Below are 23,713 nucleotides of genomic sequence, written 5' to 3' on the forward strand. Positions count from 1 at the left end.
TTGGGGACGCGCCGCGCAGCCCCCAAGCGCTGCTGACGGGGAGAATAGATGCCGGGCGCATGCGCCCAGCGTCTATTCACCGGCGGTGACCGGGTCACCGCACATTTTCCCACCTGCGGGTCACTGCGACTCGTGGGATGAGACACCTGCAGGCTGTGAGGGCAGGGCGCTTTTTGCCCTCCTCCTTCCAGAAGGAGGGCAGGGCGCAGCACCCCGCTAAAACAGCCTAGCGGGAACGCTACCCTTATATATTGCTCCGTGCAAGTGTGCATGAGTCTCAGGACAAGATAATGAAGGATGGTGGTATATCACCATACAGCAGTAATGCAGAAGCTAAATAGACAGGTTTCTGTCAGCCCGTTACCTCACAAGCATCAGTCAAGTAAAAGAGCAAAAAAGTAGTCCTTTTGCATGTTTCAAAAAACACATGAATATGACATTGCTAATATTTCAAATTCAATGTTTCAGTACATTCAACAGAATATAAGAACAGATTGTTCCAACATTGACAAAATACTAGAACCCCCTGAAGGTCAAGACGAAGGTGTGTGGAAGTATGAACATCTTCGGTAGGTATTTATTCACAATTTTCTAAAATTGTTTGCTGCAATGTGTCAGTGTCCTGCAATAAAACTTTTCTGTTGTATGCACTTAGGAGCTCATTCAGACCCGCTCGCTAGATGCGTTCGCTCGCACAAATCTAGCACACCCCAGCAAGGCAGGCGATCGCAAGGCATTAGCACTCCCACTATGTCTTGGCGTGCGATCACTTTGTGTATGCAGACGCCCACCAGCCATTCATAAGATGCCCACTTGCGCACATCATCTTCTGGAAGTGCATGAAAACATTGGTACATCGAGCACCATCGGATGCGATCGCAGCGCTTGAGGTTGACTATACCCTGCCACAAGCACTGCGATTGCTTCAGTGTGAAATCCCACGAAGTGATGTGTACTATGATGCTGCCTTTTAATTTATGCACGCCTCTGAAACTGCGTTGAAACACTCAGGCACGCCTGCGTTCGCCCCTCCACTCCTCCGTTTCTAGTGGACTGCCCGTGTCACCACCCACAAACTGCTTCTCCTGTTACTCATTCTGTTGGACTGTCTATGCGCATCGAGCGAACGCATTCTGATATTTCGCAGTGGTTTGCGTACGCGCATTGTGATGCATGCGCGGATTGCAGCTATCGGTCAGCTACGAGCGGTCGCATCCTAGCGAGCTGGTCTGAATCAGCTCCTTAATGTAAAAAATATAATTTGGTGATATTTAGGGAAAAATGAATACTCCACTTTATTCTTTATCCATCGATTACATTATCAAGCCCCGTAGAGTGTTTTTATTTTGTTTAATATATAAAGACCATTCTATGCTTTTATGGTGGATTGAGTTGACTTTATTTTAAAGGATAATACAAAATGGATATGTTGAACACGTTTTTGTTGGAATTTTACACAAGCAGGAAGGTTTATACCATAAAACGAACAATCTCTTTACGGTAATCTATTATTCAGTCTCTTGTGCCTGTGTAATTGTGTAGGGTTAACAGGCACACTACACATTTTAAACTTGGATTTGACACACTGTAAAATTCAAAACCTGGCTTGGCTCAGGCAGTCCATGATTGTTGGGGAGAAAGCCAAGTTTTACCCGCTTAGTACTAATTGTTTGGGACCATAAGACCACAACAATTCTGCAAGACATTAACATGCTCTTTGCATACTTCCTTTGTGAATACACTCCTTTTTACACACTATGGCCCGTATTCATTTAGTTTCGCACCTGCGATTAAGTTTCGCATGCCGTACTTTTCGCCTACATTGCGTATTTTAGCTGTTTAAACTTATCGTGCGCAGCCCAGCTATTTGCCGTATTCAATTCCAAAAGAAGCAGTAACGGAGACGCACAAAGTAGGAACAGGCAAAAAGTGCTGTCAGAATCTGGGAAATCCTGAACCCCCCAATAAGCTGCAAAAACATTGGGGATCAATGTAGTAGTGCACGATTAACCCTAATAAACTGTTTGGGGTACTTAAGTTCGCACAATTGCCACTAATTAGCGTGTCTGCACAAGTGGTGAATGGCATTAAAAGCAGTATTTGTTGGTGAAAATAAGTAGTCCTGTCAAATTTAGAACCTAAAAATGTGTGCAAGCATGTTTCAATGTCTCTAAAGTGAACTTTTTAAATGTGAAATTTCACTCCCAAAAATGCACCTGCAGTCCCCAAAACACTTGATCCCCTTCTTAGTGCCCCCCCCAAACCTTATTTTGTTAGTTTGTGAACTTGTCCCCCCATTTTGCACTTTTTTGGCCCCAAATGCAAAGTACTTTTTTGGGGTGTTAAGTGTTTTTTTTTTTTTTTTTACTAATTTTTTTTAACACAGTTGTCCATTGGGGGGCTGTCCCAAGGGTTCTGAGTGGTTTCCCTACCTTTGCACCCTCAACCAAAAATGTTGCACTTCTTTTCTCCACCTATTCAGATGCAAATCTTTTTGACCTATTACATTGCATTGACTTTCTGTTGTTGGCTATCACAACTCCTGAATAAGTATTTAAATGGTACAAAGTTCAACTAGAAAATATACATGAATACTAATAGAAGTAGGGGCAGTGTTTCCTCAATTATACGCATCAGCAATAATATTATATACAATTCTTTACGATTAGTTACAGGGCAATTCAATATGCTTGCAAATTAAACACTTCTGTCTGGTCACGTATGAACATGACCACAGTCTATGTCCTTTATTATGAAACGCACTATTCTATCAACATAAACTTTTGAATCGGCTTGTGGCATATTAGCATCTGACTCTAAAGGTGCCTACACACTATGCAATATTTTACACGATTCACCCGATTTCAACGCCTCGGACCGTCAAATCGTGTAAAATATGTCCAAATTGTGAGGGTCCACTCACTATGCCGATGCGCGTACCTGCTGGTCGTACATTGCATCATCAGATCTTGCCCGTTGCAGGCAAGATTTGCCAATGTCAGACACGATGCATGATAGATCGTGAGTCAAATTAGACACTTTTTATACCAAATCGTGTCCATGATTGCCGGGGGGAAATCCGAAACGATATCGCATCGTGAGCACATGGCATAGTGTGTAAGCACCTTAACTGTACCATAAAATACACCATTTTGTATCCATATGACAGTCCTCCTTTGTTTAAAACGCACATTTCTCTTGCAGCAAGGCTGGGGAACACTGGACAATGGGATTGTAGGTTGGGGTTGGAGCTGGCACCTAAATTAAACTGTAGCTTTAAAAGTAAGCTCCTCCCCCCTGCAGTCCCACAATTACAGTGTTCTTTAGGTGCTCACGGAGTAGGGCAAGTTTGAAGGGGCTGCTGTGCAGCCCTGCTGTAGATATGCATTTTTATTTGTTGGATCCGCTCTGGTTATTACTTAAGCCTATTCAGTGCCTACCGCTAGGGCGGTGGTGATCTTATGGGCAGCGGGACTTCAGGAGCAAACGTCCGCCGTGCGGCTATCTGGTCCCCTGTCCGCACGTTTGCTAATATATCTTACAATCTGATGTTACTGTCATCCTCTGAGTACATTGCTATGCTGGGCTAGTGAACTGTATTCATGGAGGCTAGAAGATTGCATGTTGTGGGGGCAGTTACCATATTCATAGTAGTGTAGCACATACCCCTATGTGCTGTAATGGTTCACAACATTAATCTGAATGAACTATAATATGGGAGGAGTGAGGACCCTAAAAGAAAGGTCTAGACCCACCTCTGGTGACTAAGCAATTGTGTATCTCTGGCTTTTAGCTGATTTTAGTCATCTAAGAAATGTGTTTTAATGTAACTTTACTGTTTTAAGTACTACATGTTGATCTGATTCTGGTACTAGCACCAAGGGTTTAATAGTACTAATAATCTGAGTAAAGCTGTATTTTTGTCTCTTGCTCTAAGCAGTGGGGGTGGAAGGGGCATGGAGATGTGATGTTGAATCATCACTAGTAACAAGATAGAGGCAGCTGTCAAAAGATAAAGAAAAATGAAAGAACAAACAATCAGAAGTAGTTTCTGCAAGTTAATGATAAAACAGCTATGGTGAAAAGAAAAGATCATGAAACTGATAAATCGCTGAAGATTTCTTTTGAAGCCAATCACTGATTGATAGTTAACAGTGTATGTGTTCCCATCATGCAGTCCGTCTGCTGGTCTCCACTTTTGAACCGTGTCATGCTGTCTGAATATTTATTTATTTATTATTATTTTTTTTATAGAATACCTCACTTATGTCTTTGTGTTGCATTATACTTGAGTCTTGGGTCCTGGGTAGGCAGAGCTACAGTATGATTCGGAGACTAATGTTTAAGACTTCCTTCCTAGGCTTTTCCACATGTGCGTTCCTCCAACATTCAATTCACTACTAGCAATTGAAAGAAGCTGTGTCAGTAGAGGGTGTGTGGGCTGATCCACTGCACTTGCGCTAGATGGGGTCACTATAGACTAACCTATAATAGATGACCTTAAAAAGAACATATGAACAACTAATGAATTAGTCCTCTAGTTGGCACTAACTTCATATAAGGTATTTTTCAATCATAAATCTTATTAATTTCTTCAGTGTTACTAGGAATGACACAATGTTAATACCCTCATTTGAGCCACAATCAACCTATGTTAAAAAGGTCAATTAAATAAAACTCCCAATTGGCGTAAACCTCCCCCCAACTATTGTTTTGTAAATGAAGCCAGTGATGGGGAGAAAACTAACCAGTACATAGGTCATACCTGATGATGATGATGATGATGATGATGATGATGATGATGATATTTTGGCACACATACCACAGACACAAATTATTAGGCATGGGTAGGAAATGGTGATGGGTGGGGAACAAGGTTATTCCATAAAAGTACAGATATCATAAATATAATAAATTAGTCCATGTTTTATGGTAATACACGAGTGGTTTCCTAAAAATCTTTTTACAGATTATTAACCACTCACATGTCATGGTCTGGATGTTCTGGTTAATTCAATTAGTAGCAAGTTTGTGAGTTTTTCATGTAACTCACACACATCGCTAAAATTAGAAATGCCAATCTGCAGTACTCGCTGCTAAGTTGTGGGGGCTTTACTACAAAATGTAACCTGTGAGAAGTTCATGAAAAAATGGGGGAACCATCCTGTCCCTAAAATGACAGGGCCATATAGAAGGCTGTTAGTGCCTAAGGAAAGTACTGAAGATTTTTAGAAGGTAGAAAATGGCTGCTTTTGCATTGTTTTTTTTTTTTTTTAACTATTGCTTGAAAAATAATAGGAAGCATGTGTGTTTCTTCTAATTAAAGTTTAAACTTCCACACACCTGTCCTACATCATTTACACCTGTCCTATATTATTTAACCCATTATTGAGCTTTTTAGAGCATTTCCCCTGAAAACGGACTTGTCTTTATTGCCAAATTATGCTATTAAAACCCCTCCAAGTGTGTGATTTATTATTTAGGGGGGTGTACCAGAGGTTCTGCACTGTCCAGACATTTTTACCTATAAAATAAAGTTTTTCCCTACATTTTCACCTGTTCACACGGGTGCGCACAAAAAAGACAAAAAATTCCTCTAGAAAATCAATGAATATTTGGAATTGAATTGCAAACTTAAATCGCACTGCGAGTTCAACTTCAAAACTGCTTGCTGGACCCAACTCAAATCTAATTGGGTTGACCCCCCCAGGGATGGGGAACCTCCTGCCCGGGGGGCTCTATAAGACCCTCAGAATCATTTGGTCTGGCCTCGCAGCCTTTTTCTGCTAGCCTCATCTGGTTAGCAGGGTGCCTAGAATGACACACTGCAGCCAGAATCTATGCAGCAGTGCACCTGGAGCCTCCTTGGGGCACTTCAGAAGCTCTTACAGATCCTTGGAGCATCCTCCAGGATGCTCTGGACATTGCTGTAATCACCAGCAATTCTGGCCCCGTCCCATGTGATGTCACAGAGGGGCTGTGTCCTGCACCAGGCCCACGAATAATTATCTGTATATATAGGTATAGATAGCTAGAGATAGATAGATATATCTATCTATATCAAAATGGCCCTTGGCCGAAAAAAGGTTCCCCACCTCTGCCTTTTTAGATGAGACAAAATTGTCTTAATTGATGTACGCATGAATTTGGCCTATTTGAAGCATATCTATATATTACGTACTACGTTACGAGCTCGCTCTTTTCCTGTAGAGTTGTAGTATGTTGCTGGTGCAGATTGGAGAACATTGAGATTCCACTGATAGGAGAATTTTTGATTTGTGCTCTTTTTGAAGTGTATATGTATGCATTACAAACCATAATGCAGAAGCACACTTCCGACACCAGGACAAAAAATATTTGTTGAACTAAATATAGGTTTTATTAACTGAATTTTAGAATAAACATGAGGTTCGCAGTGCACATATAGATAGACCCTACAATAACTCTTTGATTGTAATTTGGGACCTGCCATACTCTCTGCCTCTGAAATCATTGGTAGGAACCATGTTGCTCTGATTAAAAATATAGAGATCATAGATTTGTGGATGTACTGAATATAATATAAAAAAATGCAATGTTCTCAACTGAGATTTACAAGAAAGGTACTTTCATTTTTTTTGTTATAGGACATTTTTTTTTACATGGTAAATCATATAATAACTTGAGAATAATTGTTTTATTGTCTATATTAAAAATACTGAATATTCTGTGTTTTCAACCTTTTAGGCAGTTTTGTCTTGAGCTTAATGGACTTGCTGTCAAACTGCAGGTAATCTATTTTCTTCTAATAAATGTAAAGACAAACTGAAATGTATTTTATGGAGCATACACACGGTCAGATTTGTCAGATCTGTCAGATGAACGATTGAACAATGCGCGTTCCCGATGGTCAGATAACGATATCTGACATCTGATGTGTTTGCAGTCAGACTTGGACGATTTCCATTCATTTTAATGCAGTCAAAAATCGTTCAATCGTTCATCTGACAGATCTGACAAATCTGACCGTGTGTATGCTCCATAAAATACATTTCAGTTTATTTTATGGAGCATACACACGGTCAGATTTGTCAGATCTGTCAGATGAACGATTTTTACCAAAGATTTGAACGATTGAACGATTTTTGACTGCATTAAAATGAATGGAAATCGTCCAAGTCTGACTGCAAACACATCAGATGTCAGATATCGTTATCTGACCATCGGGAACGCGCATTGTTCAATCGTTCATCTGACAGATCTGTCAGATATGTCAGATTTTCCTTCAGATATGAACGACTGAACGATTTTTAAATCGTTATCGTTCAGATATGAAGGAAAAATCTGACCGTGTGTATGCACCATTACATGTGCTTCAAAATAAATTGTTGCCAATAATATTTTGTTAAATTAATCCATATTGGTAATGCCTTGTTTTTCTTTTGTATCTGGAAAATGAAACAATTAAACTATTTTATTGCAGACTGAATGTCACCCTGATACTTGCACTCAGATGACTGCAACAGAACAATGGATATTTCTTTGTGCAGCTCATAAAACACCAAAGGAGGTGAGACACTTTTGATTAGGATGCTTTCATTTTGCCATCACTTGTTTTTTAACAAACTGCATGGGTTCGCTATGTAGCTCTGTTTTACAACTTAATTAGCCCTAATTCATCACAAATTGATTCATGACAAAAGAAAAGTGTATGTTGCATAATATACAGAAAAGATAAATCTTTACTTCAAATTTTAAAGTAAAATAGAATTAGTATACACAACCCTTGGCACTAGTGCCACAACATGGCACTCAAGGATGTTTTCAGTGGCACCTGCAGGAATCCATTCCACTCCTACACCATACACTGCTCCCCCCTTCTGCTCCAGCTCCTTCCTATGCAGAGCTTGTGCTCTAGACCATCTCCAAATTAGAGAATGCAAACGTGACTGGCAGAGCCTGCACCTCTGGTAAGAGAGCCCTACCACAGTTAGGACTGTTCACTATGCAAATTCTGAAGCTCCTAACTACAAAGTCTTTCTGATGGCTGTGGCTTCTTGCAACACTTATCTACCTTGACAAAGGTCTGTTATTAGACTGAAACGTTGGAATATGTGCTATAACACTGGTGGTATGTAACCAATAAAGGATATTTGTATTGCTGCAATGGTGAGTGCCCTCCAACCTGTAATTTTGCATTTGTGAACCTCAAATTATGGTTACACTGAAGTTGCACCCAAGTTTGCTGGACATGCTGCTGTGAGTGCGGACTTTATATGGATTATGCGTGTGTGTAATAAAAAAAAATTATATCTATCTCTATTAATATGAGAGAGATAGTGAGAGCGGTTGTCTGTCACCTGAATTGCACACATTCCTGTGGGATCAGCTCCCTCCAAGGGAGAGGAAAACAAGCCCGGCACATCCGCAGCTGCAATAGAAGTTTGGAACTACAGGTTTTCTGGGCTGCACAGCTCAAAGTGGAGAGATGGAATTCCGGGTTTTCCTAGGTCGCCCAGAGCCAGCAGGAAATCAGCAGCAGAGGAAGAGTTTAAAACTCTCATTCACAGTCTTCCACGCACTGATGCTGAATAGCAAGTCGGCCCAAGTGACTATAGTGCCAGGACCGAGGGCTATGCCGGGAGAGCATGGCCGATTGTGGCTACAGGCCACTGCATGCAGTGGACTGACTGTTCAGCACAAGGAGTATTGGCTGCTTGGACCTTTTTTTTTTTTTTTTTTTTTTTATTAGAGTTTTCAGGGTACAGCAAGTAAGGCACATCTGCATAAACATTGGCTTGGAAGAGTCAAATGACACAAAAAGACACAATATTCCTAGCCATATGAGAAATAACAAGAACACAGATGGGCTTCGCAGTTATAGAACAAGACAATCCCCAATTATTTTATAGATGATAGGAAATATCTCTATCAGAAGAGAAAAGGAGGAAAGAAAGAGAAGTAAAAATCCCTAAAAGTATTGGCAATGGATTTCGTATAATATTGAGAGCAACCAGCAGGGTCAAGAATTTTTAGTATCCTATTCTTGGTACGCTTAGTCTGGAGCTTATGCACTAACATCCTATCTGCCTTATCCCCATGCTTGTAGAATCTTTGTTATAGCCATTTGAGAGTACGGGACGTCTTTAAAGAGAGAAGTTTGTTCAGTTGGGCTCTATAAGAACGAAGTTGGCGGAAGAATTTATCTTCGGAAACCTCTGGCACTTAGTCAAGACCGAGATTTTAGCTTCTAAGCTATAGATTTCCTTTCTTTCCACTTTTCTACGGATGGAAGAGATTTGAGGGAAATGGCCCCGGAGCAAAGCTTTTAGTGCTTCCCAATTAATCGCATGTGAAGTATGGTCAGGGTCATTATGTTGATTAAAATCAGTGATTGCCTGAAGGATTTGGGTACGAACCTCTGAGCGTAGGATAAGAAAGTTGTCCATTCTCCACTTAAACTGATGAGGGCAAATGGACGGGAACTCTAGATCCAGCAGTACCGCTGAGTGATCAGACCAGGAGACCGGGGAGATCTCTGAGCCTTGTAGAATGGGACTTGTGGTGTGATCAGCCAAAAAAAATCTATACGAGAGAAACCTTATGTGAGTGGGAGTAATACGGGTATTCGCAAACTGACAGCTGCTTTTACCTTTTATGTTCATTTACTTATTTTGTTGTATGTACCTGCCTATGTATGTAATATTCTCAATGTTCTAGTGACCCCCTTCAGCTAATGGAGCAAGTCACTAACAATCCATTGCATCTGAAACAGGTGTTCTGCTTGATGTGGGTGGTTGAGGGACAGCAGAATACTCTTTTCCGTCTCTCTATGACTGCCAAGCTGTGATTTTAATCTTCTCCCTCCACTTCTGGTAGTCCGATCTGAAATGGTCCACTTTCTGTTTATTTATTCCCTCCTTGCTGCATGAGGTGTTTATGGTGGTGGATGAAGTAGGGGAATGACGGGTAGATCTGGCAGCGGTGGAGCTGCAGTGCAGTAGTAAAGTGAGCGTGGTGGGCTGCAGGCACATACTGATCTAGGCAGGGAGGAGGAGATGATGCTGTACTTTATATGGCTATTGCTTAGCTGCAATACACATGACATACACTGCACAAGTCAGGGACATGTTGGCATGTTAATTTATATATGTGTATCATCATCATAATAGAGTATCTTTTTCATATCTTGAATTACAAGGGGGCAGTTTCCATTAGTTATCCGATTACAAAGCCGCGAGTAGTCCCAAGGCAGCAGTTAATGCTTATTTCTGCTCACATCCTGTTTTTTTTTTTTTTTTTTTTTAATTCTTGTCGCCACCTTTTTGCTAATCTGATATTTTTGTCTGTTTTGCATATACGTAATACATGTGCCTATTGACCTTTGTATTGACATTTTATTTTGTGAGTTTAATGCTGGTATAAGTAAAACCTGTAATAAAAAAAAACAAACAAGAATCGAATCTTATTACTGTTTTATTTACTTTTTTTTAGTGCCCTGCTATAGATTACACAAGACACACACTTGATGGTGCTGCATGTCTTTTGAATAGCAATAAATATTTTCCAAGCAGGTGAGTACCTTTTTGGTTTGTATAGAAATACATTACAGAGCACAATACAATGTTTAAAAATATATAAGCAATATATTGCTATAATATATTTTCAGTCGGGATGCTTTCCCCAAAGCTCTTTGCTTCCTCATTCATTCAATTCTATTGCGGTTTCTCTCCACAGCATGTATTTATTAACCCTGCTTTTTGTTCCTTTTTACTATGTTCTACTGTTTGGTATATATGACTTAATGTTGATTTTATACTTCATACAATAAATAATAAAAATCAAGTATAAGTCAATACTATTTAACAAATACACACTAATCAAGGATTTTTTTCTTTATGATACATTTTATAAACACATGAAATGGAAATTTTTGAAATGCGTTTTTTATTTGTATTGATATACAGCAAAGTGTGGCGCTGCAGCTGTTATGGAACTTTACATACCAGCATGCCCTGCCACAGTTTTGCTGTTAGGGCCTGATAAAAACTGGCTGGGCTGTATAGTTCCATAACAGCTGAAGCGAAACATGTTGCCTATTTACAGTTTTTTACTGATTTACAGTTTAGATAGTAGTAAGTAAAATGTGACCTGCAAATGTCTATACAAAAAAAATATTCAGAATTTAATTTTGAATATGACCTTGAATGCACTCAGTTTATTCCTGTAATGGCATATCTTGTAATACCTGGAGCATTTTCTTATATTAGCAGATGACCCCCTTTCACACTGTTGCGGTTGATCAAGTCTCCCTGAATAGGAATCTCTGACACCATTTTTACTTTCAAACTGGTTTGATTTTCTTCAGCCTCCTTGGCAGCCATAACACTGGGTTAGTCCTCCATTTCCCTAACGACAGAGAGGAAGTTTTTTTTTCTACAGGGACCTCTCACTGGGCGTATATATGCTACCTCCTCCCTTTCCTTAGTGTCTTTTTTTCCTGTCTCTCTAGACAGAGTAGGGAAGTTTGTTATTTTTTTCCTGATAGGACGTACCTCAATTTTGTGCCCAGCAAGATGACGTTTTACTGCAGTCTGTGGCGGGCTGGCGCCCCGGAGTCATGGAGATGGCTGGTTGCGCTAGGTGGATTTCACACGGGCTTTTGCACGACGTGGCCGCCAGGAGCAAGAAAAGGCTGGACGCTGGGTTACTGCTGAATCAGCTGCAGGCTCATGTAGGACGCGGCCGGCAGTGCCCAGAAGGCAGTGCGGCGCAGACGCCCGCCCGTCACTAGAGTCAAAGGGCTATGAAAATGGCACCGCACACTGGAGACTACATTAGGTGTGAGTTCTGCAGAGTGGAACTGTAAGTGCAGACATGGAGGAGCAACAACAGCAGCAGCCTCCCCCCCCCCCCCCCCCCCCCCCCCCCCAAACAGCCGATTAGCGCCCAGATTGGGTAAGACCTGATTGGATGGGTGCAAATGTTTGTTTTAGTTAGATAGATAGGTATAGTAGAAACTTTATTATTGTGTCTTCTGCAGTGTGCCTAGTTCTATGGAACACAAGAAGAGACTTTCTAAGAAGAAACACATGAATGTAAAGTGTGCAGCATGTGATAAATCTTACTCTGGAAGTCAGGATATGGTGTTTTGTGATTTATGCAAACATAAATCTCCACCTAGCCAAAGTCAGCAAGTGAATCAAACTTATGGAACTTATGGAGTGGATTAAAAGGTCTTTTGTATCAAAGGAGGAATTTTTAGCTATCCAGGGGTTTAAGAGATCAAGGTCTCAGACAAGTTTGGGATATGATGAGTTGGAGTCCTTTGAGCAAAGTGCTATGGTAGGAGTAGAACAAATATCTAGTGAGGAGTCTGGTGAAATTCATGAGGATACAAGATCGTTTAACATGGATATCGTAGAAATGGTGTTAAAAAATATTTATAAATCTTTAAACTATAAGGATTTACCTGATGAACAACAGGATGTATGGGGGGCATCCACTAGACGATTTTATCCCTGTCCAACCTCTAAACGATTTTCCCTTGAATTTCGATCTTCCACTCTGAACAATTTGCAAAGGATCTAACTATATACGATGCTTCAATCTGTGATTGACAGCTTTCAGCTATAGTGGCCAGATAGGGGTTCATCGTTTGATCGTTCAGCATGAATGATGTGTAAACGATTTCTAAGCAATCAAGTGAAATTGACCTGCATGTTCAGTCGATAGAGTAGACTATCAAACGACCAGCGGGAGCGCGCATCCTACATCGTTAGAAACAATTACTGCACGATTTGCAAAAGATTTTTAAACTATTTTTGAACAATAACGATATCGTTATCGTTCAATCGCCTGCTAAAATCGTCTAGTGGATGCCCCCCAGTATTGTTTGAAGATTAGAGTAAAGAAGAATAGAGTTTTTTCCTATACATAAGGTTATGAAGGATATTGTGCTAAAGGAATGGCAGAATCTGGATAAAAGGCAGAGAAATTTAGCAAGGATTGACCGTATGTACCCTATTAGGGATGAAGAATTTCTTAAATTGTGTACTATCCCTAAAGTGGATGCTCCAGTAGCAGAAATGGTATCTAAGACAACCATTCCTTTGGAAGATGGGGCTTCTTTTAAAGATGCAATGGATAAAAGAATGGAGACCTCTTTAAAAAGAGGATATGTTGCCTCAATGGTATCTTTAAGAGCTGGTTTAGCTATTGCTGCCGTGTCAAGAGCTTTGAGGTTATGGAGTGCTAATATGCATACTGATCTAGAAGAGAAGATTTCAAAACAATATTTGTTAAAAAAATCTGAAAATAATGCAAAGAGCAGTTGAATATATATATATGAAGCTTCTTTGGATGTGACAGCATTTACTGAAAGGTTTATGGCTAATGCAGTAGTTGCTAGAAGAGCATATTATGGCTGCGCTCCTGGTCGGCTGATGCTCAAGGTCTCAAAGAACAGACTAACAAATTTACTTTTTGAAGGATCATTGTTGTTTGGAACTAAATTGGAGGCATTAATACAGAGGATAACAGGTGGGAAATCTCTTAGGTTACCTCAAGATAGATATACAAGATATCGGGCACGGACCTCTAAACAGCAGTTTAGGGAAGCACGAGGTTATAGACCAGGAAGACAGTACAATAGAAGATACTCATCAGGTATGACCAGGCAGTCATTTCGTCATAATCAAGGGAGGCCTTATGGAAAAAGACAATGACTATATTCAGTGTCAACCCAGATTTCCAGTAGGAGCAGACTGCTAAAATTTGCGGAAATATGGGAAACAATTACCCATGACAGATGGGTTTTGCAAATAGTCTCAAAAGAATATCAAATAGAATTTCAGAAGTTGCCCAGAGGGGACAGATATTTGGTCTCATACGTTCCAATATCAGGACTAAAGATTATGAATGAAAGTACAAAAAGTTAATCAACTTGCAAGCAATAAAACCAGTACCTCAGATGGAAAGAGGAAAAGGATTTTATTCTCAAATTCAGAACACTATTAGATTTAAGAGACCTAAACAAGTTTCTTCAAAGTTTTTCGGATATAGTAAAGAGAGGAGATTTTCTATGTCATTAGTTCTAAGAGACGCTTACTTCCACAATCCAGTTTGGCCTCAGCATCAAAGCTATTTAAGGTTTTGTGTTCAAATTAGTAATTTCCAGTTTACATGCCTTCTGTTCGGACTAAGATCATCTCCAAGGACTTTTACAAAGATCTTATCAGTGATAATAGCTTATCTAAGAAAGCAGGGATTGTCAATTTGGCCATACTTGGACGACATCCTGATTTCAGGAAGAACCGCATCAGAGATAAGAAGCAATCTGGACAAGATTTTAGAAGTTCTGCAGCTAATTGGATGGATGGTAAACTGGGAAAAGAGCAGATTGATACCAGCACAGCAATTACAGTTCCTGGGGTACAAATAAATACTATCCGATACGAAATTACTGTTAGTAGACAGATTTGTAAATATTCAGAAAACGATTGGTCTGGTCTTAAAATGCAGAAGAATACAGTTAAGGACAGCGGTCTCTGCTGGGATTGATGTCTTCAACCATAGGGGTTATACTGTGGGCAAGATGGCATATGCGGGATCTTCAGTGGAATATCCAAAAGTTTACCCGAAGAGGATTGTCCCTAAACCATTATGGAAGAGTGGAACAGCACACAAAGAAATCATTGATGTGTGGTGGAGGATGTTGACAAAAGAACAAAGATCAACATCGTTAGCACAGTTGGAGTATCTAAGACTGACTACAGATGCAAGTTTAATAGGATGGGGAGCACATCTATTAAATCTAATCGCACAGGGACAATGGTCTCCTCAGGAGAGGCTGCTATCATCAAATTTAAGAGAAATGAGAGCAGTCTGGAATGCAATGATGTATTTCAGAAAACAGATCAGAGGTTCTCATCTGAAGATTTTGTCAGACAATATGACTGTTGTAGCCTACCTGAATCGTCAAGGGGGCACCAAGAGCAAAAGTATGATGGAGGAAGTAAGCAGAATTATGTCTTGGGCGAAAAGATATCTTCAGTCCATCTCAGCGGTTCATGTTCCAGGGATAGAAAATACGACAACCGATTTTTTTTTTTTTTTTTTTTGAGTCGCAAGGAGATCATGTCAGGAGAATGGGAGTTGAATGCAGAAGCTTTTCAAGAAATAATAAGATTTGAGGTGCCCGAGATAGACTTAATGGCGACAAACCGGAATACGAAACTCCCTCGGTTTTCCTCCAGGTACCGGATGGAAGGGACACAAGCAGTGGACGCACTATCAATAAAGTGGAGGTTTCACCTGGGATACATCTTTCCACCATTCCCTTTTGATATCTCAGGTACTCAAGAAGATAAGAGAAGATCAGGTAGTGGCAGTGTTACCATACTGGCCGAGAAGACCATGAGACCATGGTTCCCAACAGCCCTGAGGATGTCAGTAAAGGAGCCATGGACGATACCAGGCAGAGTGGATCTGCTGATTCAGGGGACGGTTTTTCATCCGGGAATATCAGTGCTCAATTTAACAGCATGGAGATTGAGCAGGAGTTACTGAGAAAAAAAAAGAGACTCTCAGATCAGGTCATTAAGATACTGTTACAAGCAAAAAAGAAGGTATCTTCAGATGTGTACTTTAAAATATGGAAAACATTTCTTGTCTGGAGAAAGGGGGTAATTGGACCTTTGACCGTGGACATTTCACAGGTGTTACAATTCTTGTATGATGGTTTTATGAAGGGCCTGGCAGTGGCAACTATCAAGGTCCAAATTTCGGCTCTAAGTGTATTACTAGAGAGAAGGTTGTCAGAAGAAGAGTTAATCAAGAGGTTTTGTCAGGCCATAAAGAAGATTAGACCACGGATAAGGTCGTTTGTAGCACCTTGGGATTTGAACCTTATACTAAACGCTATGATGAATGCACCGTTTGAGCCATTTGAAGAGGTGGTTCTGAGATATGTAACATGGAAGGTAGTCTTTCTAATTGCAATTACATCTGCCAGAAGAGTGAGCGAGTTACAGGCATTATGGGCAGAAGAACCTTTTTCGTAATTTTTTTCCAGACAGAGTGGTCTTAAGAACTAATCTGGCGTTTCATCCTAAGGTAGTGTCCGCCTTTCATTTGAATCAAGAGTATTTTACCTAACTTTTTTCCTCATCCAGAAAGTGAAGAAAAGAATCTTCATAAATTGGATTTAGTAAGAGTTCTTACTGTATATTTGCAAAGAGTGAAGGAGATTAGAAAAACAAAACATCTTCTGGTGATTCCTGCGTTAGGGAAGGTTGTGTACCAACCAAACAAACCATAGCTAGATGGATTAGAGAAGTGATCGTCTTCATATATAAGAAGGAAGGACGAAGGATTCCAGAAATTATAAAGGCACACTCTACCAGCGCAATGTCAACTTCATGGGCAGGAAAGGCTCAGGCGTCAACAGTGGACATCTGCAAAGCAGCTACTTGGTCTTCTATACATACATTCTCAAAACATTATACTTTGCATATTGCGGACCACCACTTTGGAAGTCAAGTTCTTCAAAGGGCCTTAAATAAATAGATTTGCATTAGACTAAAATGTATTTTTTCTTATATAGGGTTGGCCAAATACATATGTATATATATATATATGTAAACTTGGGTACATCCCAGTGTTATGGCTGCCATGGAGGCTGAAGAAGAAAATTACTAATTATACCTTACCGATAATTCAGTTTCTTCGAAAGCTCCATGGCAGCCTTTAGATTACCCTTCCGGAATTGTGTTTTTTCTACAGAGAAGTTTAAGAGACACTCAAGACACTAAGGAAAGGGAGGAGGTAGCATATATACCCCCAGTGGGAGGTCCCTGTAGAAAAAATTTCCTGTCTGTCGTTAGGGTAATGGAGGACTAACCCAGTGTTATGGCTGCCATGGAGCTTTCCAAGAAACTGAATTATCTGTAAGTTATAATTCGTAATTTTCAAATGTAAACATAACTTCTTCACAGTCAAATGGTCCTACAAGCCTACGTAGCTCACATTTAGTGAACAGTCTGCAATTTGCCATGTATTGCACTGATATTAACATGCCATTGTAAAAACTTAAACTTAATCACTTAGCAATTATTAATTTCTTAGAATAGGCATGCATATACACCTGTGCAAGTTTGCACATACTGAACTCAAATGTATTTATTTTTATCGAGACATACTAACCCAAACATGCGATCAGTATAAAAAGTAAAATTCATATAAAAACTTAAATATTAAAATTACAAATTTCCTAACATAACAATGACCAGGAAGAAAGGAAATTGTCAAGTGAAAATTTTGTTTGGTGCATATAGACCCAAATAGTACAGTGTTAAAAGTAAATGAAAATAATTTTAAAACTCGTTCAGTTTAACTAATAATCAAGTAGGCAAATTATTAATGTACTAAAGGAAAACAATGTGAAAAGGGAGCAGAACGGCCTTTCCAAAAATCCTGGTCTGTACCTTTTTCATTTAAGTTTTGAAGTACATCGGCTCTAGTGTTCCCTCCAGCTCCGGCGGGAGGCAGGGCGCCGAAGCTAGAGAGGGCATGCACGAGAAGGGGGCGTGGTCATCGGAAAAGGGGGCGTGTCTATAAGACGCGTCCCCTTTTCGTCACTCTTGGGGGCGTGCCCGGCACTTACGGACACGCCGGGCAGCCCCCAAGCCCTGCAGACAGGGAGAATAGATGCCGGGCGCATGCGCCCGGCGTCTATTCTCCGGCGGTGACCGGGTCACCGCATGTTTCTCCACCCGCGGGACACTGCGTCCCGCGGGTGAGAACGGCTCCCGCAGGCTGTGAGGGCAGGGCGTTTTTTGCCCTCCTCCTGGAGGGCAGGGTGCTTTTTGCCCTCCAGAAGGAGGGCAGGGCGCCGCGCCCCGCTAAAACAGCCTAGCGGGTACGCTAGGCTCAATGATGGCACCTTAGGCAATCCTTTTTGCTGAATTGAGGATATTTTTCAAGGAGGTCTGGAATAATATTGAAAAAAATATTTTTAACGGAGGAAACTGTTATTTGTAATTGTCAAAAAAGGGTGTAGACAAGCCAAAAAATATACCAGTCAAATGTTTTGACTATTTGAATTGGTAGTAACTTTTGGTAAAGAATTACACCCCATTCTGATATGAATTTGTTTCTAAGAAACTTATGTCTTCACAATTCCTCTAGCGTCTCTTTATTTTGTAAAGCTTACATAAGCAACATGAATATCTGATCTTTGTATGCATCTGTGTGTGTGTGTGTATATATATATATATATATATATATATATATATATATATATATATATATATATATATATACAAACATTTATTATCTCTATATAATCTCTCTATATATCTAATACAGGTAAAAACAAAGAAGGGGTGCTCCATAGTGCAATTTAAGAAGAAGTGATCACTTAACGAGATGTACTCTTACCCAGTATAAACACTCTGTGGGCTGATTACCACATGACATAATATTAGGCCCAAGGCAATTGCCAACTGTCGTCCTGCTGAGCCTCTTGGACAAGTGCCCCACGCTGGAAGCTACTACAGGAGACTGCAGCATGCCGATGCCACGGGGAGCAGAGATGGCAGGGAGAGACGCCAGGCGCCCTAAAGCGCTTCCCCCCTGACAAAGTCGGTGACTAAAAGCGTAGGGACGTTGCCTTGTGATGTAATACGGACCAGTATGGGACTGTGAACGACTGACTTGTGGTAGCCCCGGCACAGTGAAACTTCGTAATGGAGGAAATTGGCGTGGGTTGAGAGCCCGGGATGACCGTGGAGTAAGCAGTTTGTCTGGACTAGTGCAGAGTAAAGCCATGTGGTAATCAGCCCACAGAGTTTATATTCTTGGTACGAGCATGACTATGAAGCTTGTGCCTGTGTTTTATGTCTGTTTAAATAAAACTTTTATGCGCTTAGGTACGCCCCTTCTATTTTATTTTTACAGATATACAGCCATGGCCAAAAGTTTTGAGAATGACACAAGTATTGGTTTTCACAAAGTTTGCTGCTTCAGTGTTTTTAGACCTTTTTGTCAGATGTTACTATGATATACTGAAGTAATATTACAAGCATTTCAGATTGTAAGCTTGCGAGCAGGGCCTTCCTACCTATATAGCTGTCTGTTATTACCTAGTTTTTTTCTATTAATGTTTACATTTGTAAAGCGCAACAGAATGTCGCACTATATAAGAAACTGTTAAATGTCAAAGGCTTTTATTGACAATTGCATTAAGTTTATGCAACGTGTCAATATTTGCAGTGTTGACCCTTCTTTTTCATGACCTCTGCAATTCGCCCTGGCACGCTGTCAATCAACTACTGGGCCACATACTGACTGATGGCCACCCATTCTTGCCTAATCAATGCTTGGAGTTTGTCAGAATTTGTGGGGTTTTATTTGTCCACCCGCCTCTTGAGGATTGACCACAAGTTCTCAATGGGATTGAGGTCTGGGGAGTTTCCTGGCCATGGACCCAAAATTTCGATGTTTTGTGCCCCGAGCCACTTAGTTATCACTTTTGCCTTATGGCAAGGTGCTCCATCATGCTGGAAAAGGCATTGTTCATCACCAAACTGTTCTTGGATGGTTGGGCAAAGTTGCTCTTGGAGTATGTTTTGGTACCATTCTTTATCCATGGCTGTGTTCTTAGGCAAAATTGTGAGTGAGCCCACTCCCTTGGCTGAGAAGCAACCCCACATATGAATGGTTTCAGGATGCTCTACTGTTGGCATGACACAGGACTGATGGTAGCGCTCACCTTTCCTTCTCCGGACAAGGGTTTTTCTAGATGCCCCAAACAATCTGAAAGGGGATTCATCAGAGAAAATAACTGTACCCCAGTTCTCAGCAGTCCAATCCCTGTACCTTTTGCAGAATATCAGTCTGTCCCTGATGTTTTTCCTGGAGAGAAGTGGCTTCTTTGCTGCCCTTCTTGACACCAGGCCATCCTCCAAAAGTCTTCGCCCTGTGTATATATAGTAAAAGACAAGGGCACCTCCTAGTGCAATAATGTGCTAGTGCCACCAGTGTGAATTGAATGAAGCTTATAGGTGACTCCGTACCATAGATAAGTAGGCTTAGCTCAAAATCCTGTATAGGTCCACAATATGATTTTTCATAGATTTAATAGAACTCCTACGGGCTTCCCTTCATTTATGGCTCATCCACTGCCCTCTCCTCAGCGTGTGCACACACACCAGGAGCCCCAAATTATATATTGTGTGTGTATGTATGTATATATATATATATATATATATACAAAAAACACTTAGCTGCATCCATAGAAACAGGCAAGATAGACCAGCACACCAGCCTTGTAGCAAAAGTTAATCCATTTATTTTATCATAGAAAAAATGGCATCAAACTGCATGTCAAAAATATTGAGTGGTATATCGATACTTATCAAAGTAATGCAGTCTCAAGCATAGTGATAGCTCCCAGCCCCGACAGCTGTTTCGGTGTTACCACCTTCATCAAGAGTCAGCCATACTGAACATGTCAGGGAGGCCATATAAATACCAAACTACCTAATGGTAAAAACAATCACCTGTGTGCACACCTGAACTCTGACAGCACCCGGCATGACCGGAAGTCTAGCCGCGGACAGCGGAACACACGTCATCGCCCCACCTCACTGTGGTTAGCAACGGAGTTCCGCCTGGCCGGATATGACGTCACGGAGACGACAGAACTCAAACAGCTACCCCGGCAACACCGGACATGGCTGTATGGTTCCATCCGACCAGAAGTGATGTCATAGTCACTAACATCCTATAACTGGATAAAAGATATCCCGTGGTGCAATCGTCCCCGATCACCATGACAACAGGAGGCGATCAACAAAGGGACCGCCCCATGAGGCACAGAACAACAAGGACAACAACAACCGGGGTCAGAACCATAGTAATATTCATAAAAACTTAGCACCAATAGCAGAGATAAACAATCTCTACAGTGAATCAATCATATTCAAATATTAAGGTCCAGTATACAAGATTCTTAATATAAACAAAGTTCTAAACTATAGACAAATCGCAAAAAAATTGTATCCCTAATAAAATCAGTTCAACTGAACCACTAGCAGCTACTGATAAATTAGCCCTATTTCATGATTACGCTAAATATTAGTTAAATTCAGATAATGCATCACTAACAATATTAATCACTGTAAGGTGCACACATCATTTAGAGAATGGATCATTTAAAGAAAGAGTATAGTGAATACATAACCAGCATTATACTATTGCAATTATAGTTAACCCCTGCAGTCACTCATAATGCATCATAGAAACGATGAAAAGGTAAATTCCTCATTGAGTCCCAAAGGAGACATCGAATCCAATCGATATATCCACTTGCATTCCAGTTGCAAAAGCAATTTATGTCTGTCACCATCTCTTCTCAGTGGCGGAATGTGGTCTATTGGCATAAAAACAAAGTCCTTCATGCTGTGACCATGTCCAATGAAATGTCTCGCTACAGGCGGTGTACTGGTGTCAATTAAAGTAACAGCTTTCTTAATTGAGGATCGATGAAGTGCAGTACGCTCCTTGACCATTCGTATGGTCTCGCCCACATATAATTTTTTACATGGACCTAGTATCAAATATACCACATATTTTGTCTCACAAGTCATGCGATGTCGAAGCTGGTAACGTATGCCGGTAGTAGGATGACAAAAGTATTCCCCCGTTAGTAAATATCGGCAATTGATGCATCTGCCACATTTGAAAGCTCCAGTTTTAAGTGTAAGCCAATTAGTATGAATGCTGACCCTTGGACTTACATCAGAAAAAGTAATCCTTTCTTTCAAGTTAGGGCTACGCTTGTAGCAAAATAATGGATTTTGCTGGCAATATGGACCCAATATAGGATCAGTTCGCAAAATATGCCAGTGTTTCAAGATCACTATTCTCATCAATGCTGATGTGATGGAATATGTACTGGAAATTATCATCCTTTCAGACTTGTCCCTTTTAGTATCGGGGCAAACACGTATGTGTACATAAAGACGAGAACAAATTAATTACCTAACAGATTAATTAAAATAAACTGAAATATAACTAGAAATATATATATAAATATATGTATGTTAATACATTAGTCTAAAGGGCCTAAATGTACGGATATATGTATACATACAAATATAAATAATAAAGAGAAGCTATGTAATGTTTGGATGGACATCCGAAGAAATGAGGATAGTGTATAGTGTAGAAAAACCTCCAAGAGAACAGAGATAACTTCAGAGGACCTGTAGAGAACTCGTAGTGTGGTATATTTAATATGACAGAAGGTTTTCCTGATACAGGATACTTCTTCTTTGTGGATAACCAATTATATAGTATAGTATCGTAATATTTATAGAGCTTGTTTCTTCCATATAAATTATCCAGTTGCTGTAAGGTCAGGCATTTCATGTATTATGGACAGCACGAATTTGTCCATCAAAGGTAAACAGCAAAGTCCCAGTTTCATAGTTATAACATAGATGGAGTGAAGTACAAAGTCGATGTTCAACGGCAATATATATAGGTAGTTGAAGGCACTACACCATAGCCCTGGTGCCAAGAGGCACAGATTTTTTTATTGTTTTATTATTTCAAGGATAAAATCTACAGCACCTGATCTTCTCGGTAGGTCTCCCAAACCAGCACTGGTCAGGCTCACACTGTATAGCTTCCAAGATCAGACGAGATTGGGCATATTCAGTGTGAAATGGCTGTAGAGAAGAAACCTTGATCTATAAACTTAAGGCCTTCAAAGTCGGCTCAGTGTATGTGCCCTTGTTTCATATGAAGGGTGCTATCGTTGAACCCCCGTGGGGATAATGTCTGTAATTCAAAAATCCAGAACATTTCTTTTTTTTGAGAGTTTGTTAGAGATCTCTCCTCTTTCTCCCAGGGTAACTTGTTTGATGGCTTTAAATGACATGTCTTCAAGTTTCGATGCGTGAATCTGAGTAAAATGTTTATAATCGGCATGTCCTTCTACCTTGTTTTTTATATTCATATATATTTCACGATTGCACTCACATGTAGCGAATTGTTTAGATCATTTGGGGGTATAAATACAGTTATATCCCATTGTTTATCTTTATCCCCTTGAAGTCCGCTGTTGACGAAACTCGTTGGGAGCCTGTACCCTACCTGACTTTATCCTCCTATATACATGAAAAAAGATAAGCTCTTTATTTATATGCACTGTATCTATTTTATTCATTCTCTATTGTATTATCTTTCTAAATGGATGTGAATGGCCAAAATATTCTCTGTAAAGCGCTGCGGAATATGTGTGCGCTATATAAATAACTGGTAATAAATAAATAAATAAATGTCATTTGTGTCCTTCTATTTCTGTTTTTATGTGGTTGTCATTATTAAATATCTTTTTTATATATACTTATTCATGGTCTAGATCTATTTATATTAGACTTTAGTTACTAGTATGTCTATTTAACTAGCGTTCTTTTGCACCACAAAGCACTTTATGGCGCTCTGACCTGATCACACTGTTTTCACATTGTTCTAGACACCGCTGACCACGACTTATATCGAATAGGTTGAGCTGACACCCTGTTGTTGTGGGGGGATAGGCTTTGAGTTAATTGCACTCCTTTTTTCAGCAAGATATAATTTTAGGTACATCACATATCACTGGTGCTGTAGAAACCTTATAGACATATATGTGTATATCTCTATAATCTGTTTCACATAC

At 40.2% G+C, this 23,713-nt stretch overlaps 1 protein-coding gene and 1 pseudogene across 1 annotated transcript in view; both read left to right on the plus strand.

Annotated features, from left to right (window-relative positions):
• Positions 1-23,713, plus strand: part of MOB4 (MOB family member 4, phocein) — a 105,610-nt gene that overhangs the window by 50,448 nt on the left and 31,449 nt on the right. The window contains exons 3-6 of the mRNA XM_088456234.1: positions 469-569; positions 6,727-6,769; positions 7,463-7,549; positions 10,474-10,553. Of these exons, the coding sequence (XP_088312360.1) occupies positions 469-569; positions 6,727-6,769; positions 7,463-7,549; positions 10,474-10,553 (311 nt within the window). The remainder of the gene's footprint in view (positions 1-468; positions 570-6,726; positions 6,770-7,462; positions 7,550-10,473; positions 10,554-23,713) is intronic.
• On the plus strand, positions 12,199-13,706 carry LOC148477759 (lamina-associated polypeptide 2, isoforms alpha/zeta-like; annotated as a pseudogene).

The sequence above is a fragment of the Taudactylus pleione genome, unplaced genomic scaffold (assembly GCF_031769625.1).
Source record: "Taudactylus pleione unplaced genomic scaffold, aTauple2 ptg000690l, whole genome shotgun sequence".
NCBI classification, from domain to species: Eukaryota; Metazoa; Chordata; class Amphibia; order Anura; family Myobatrachidae; genus Taudactylus; species Taudactylus pleione.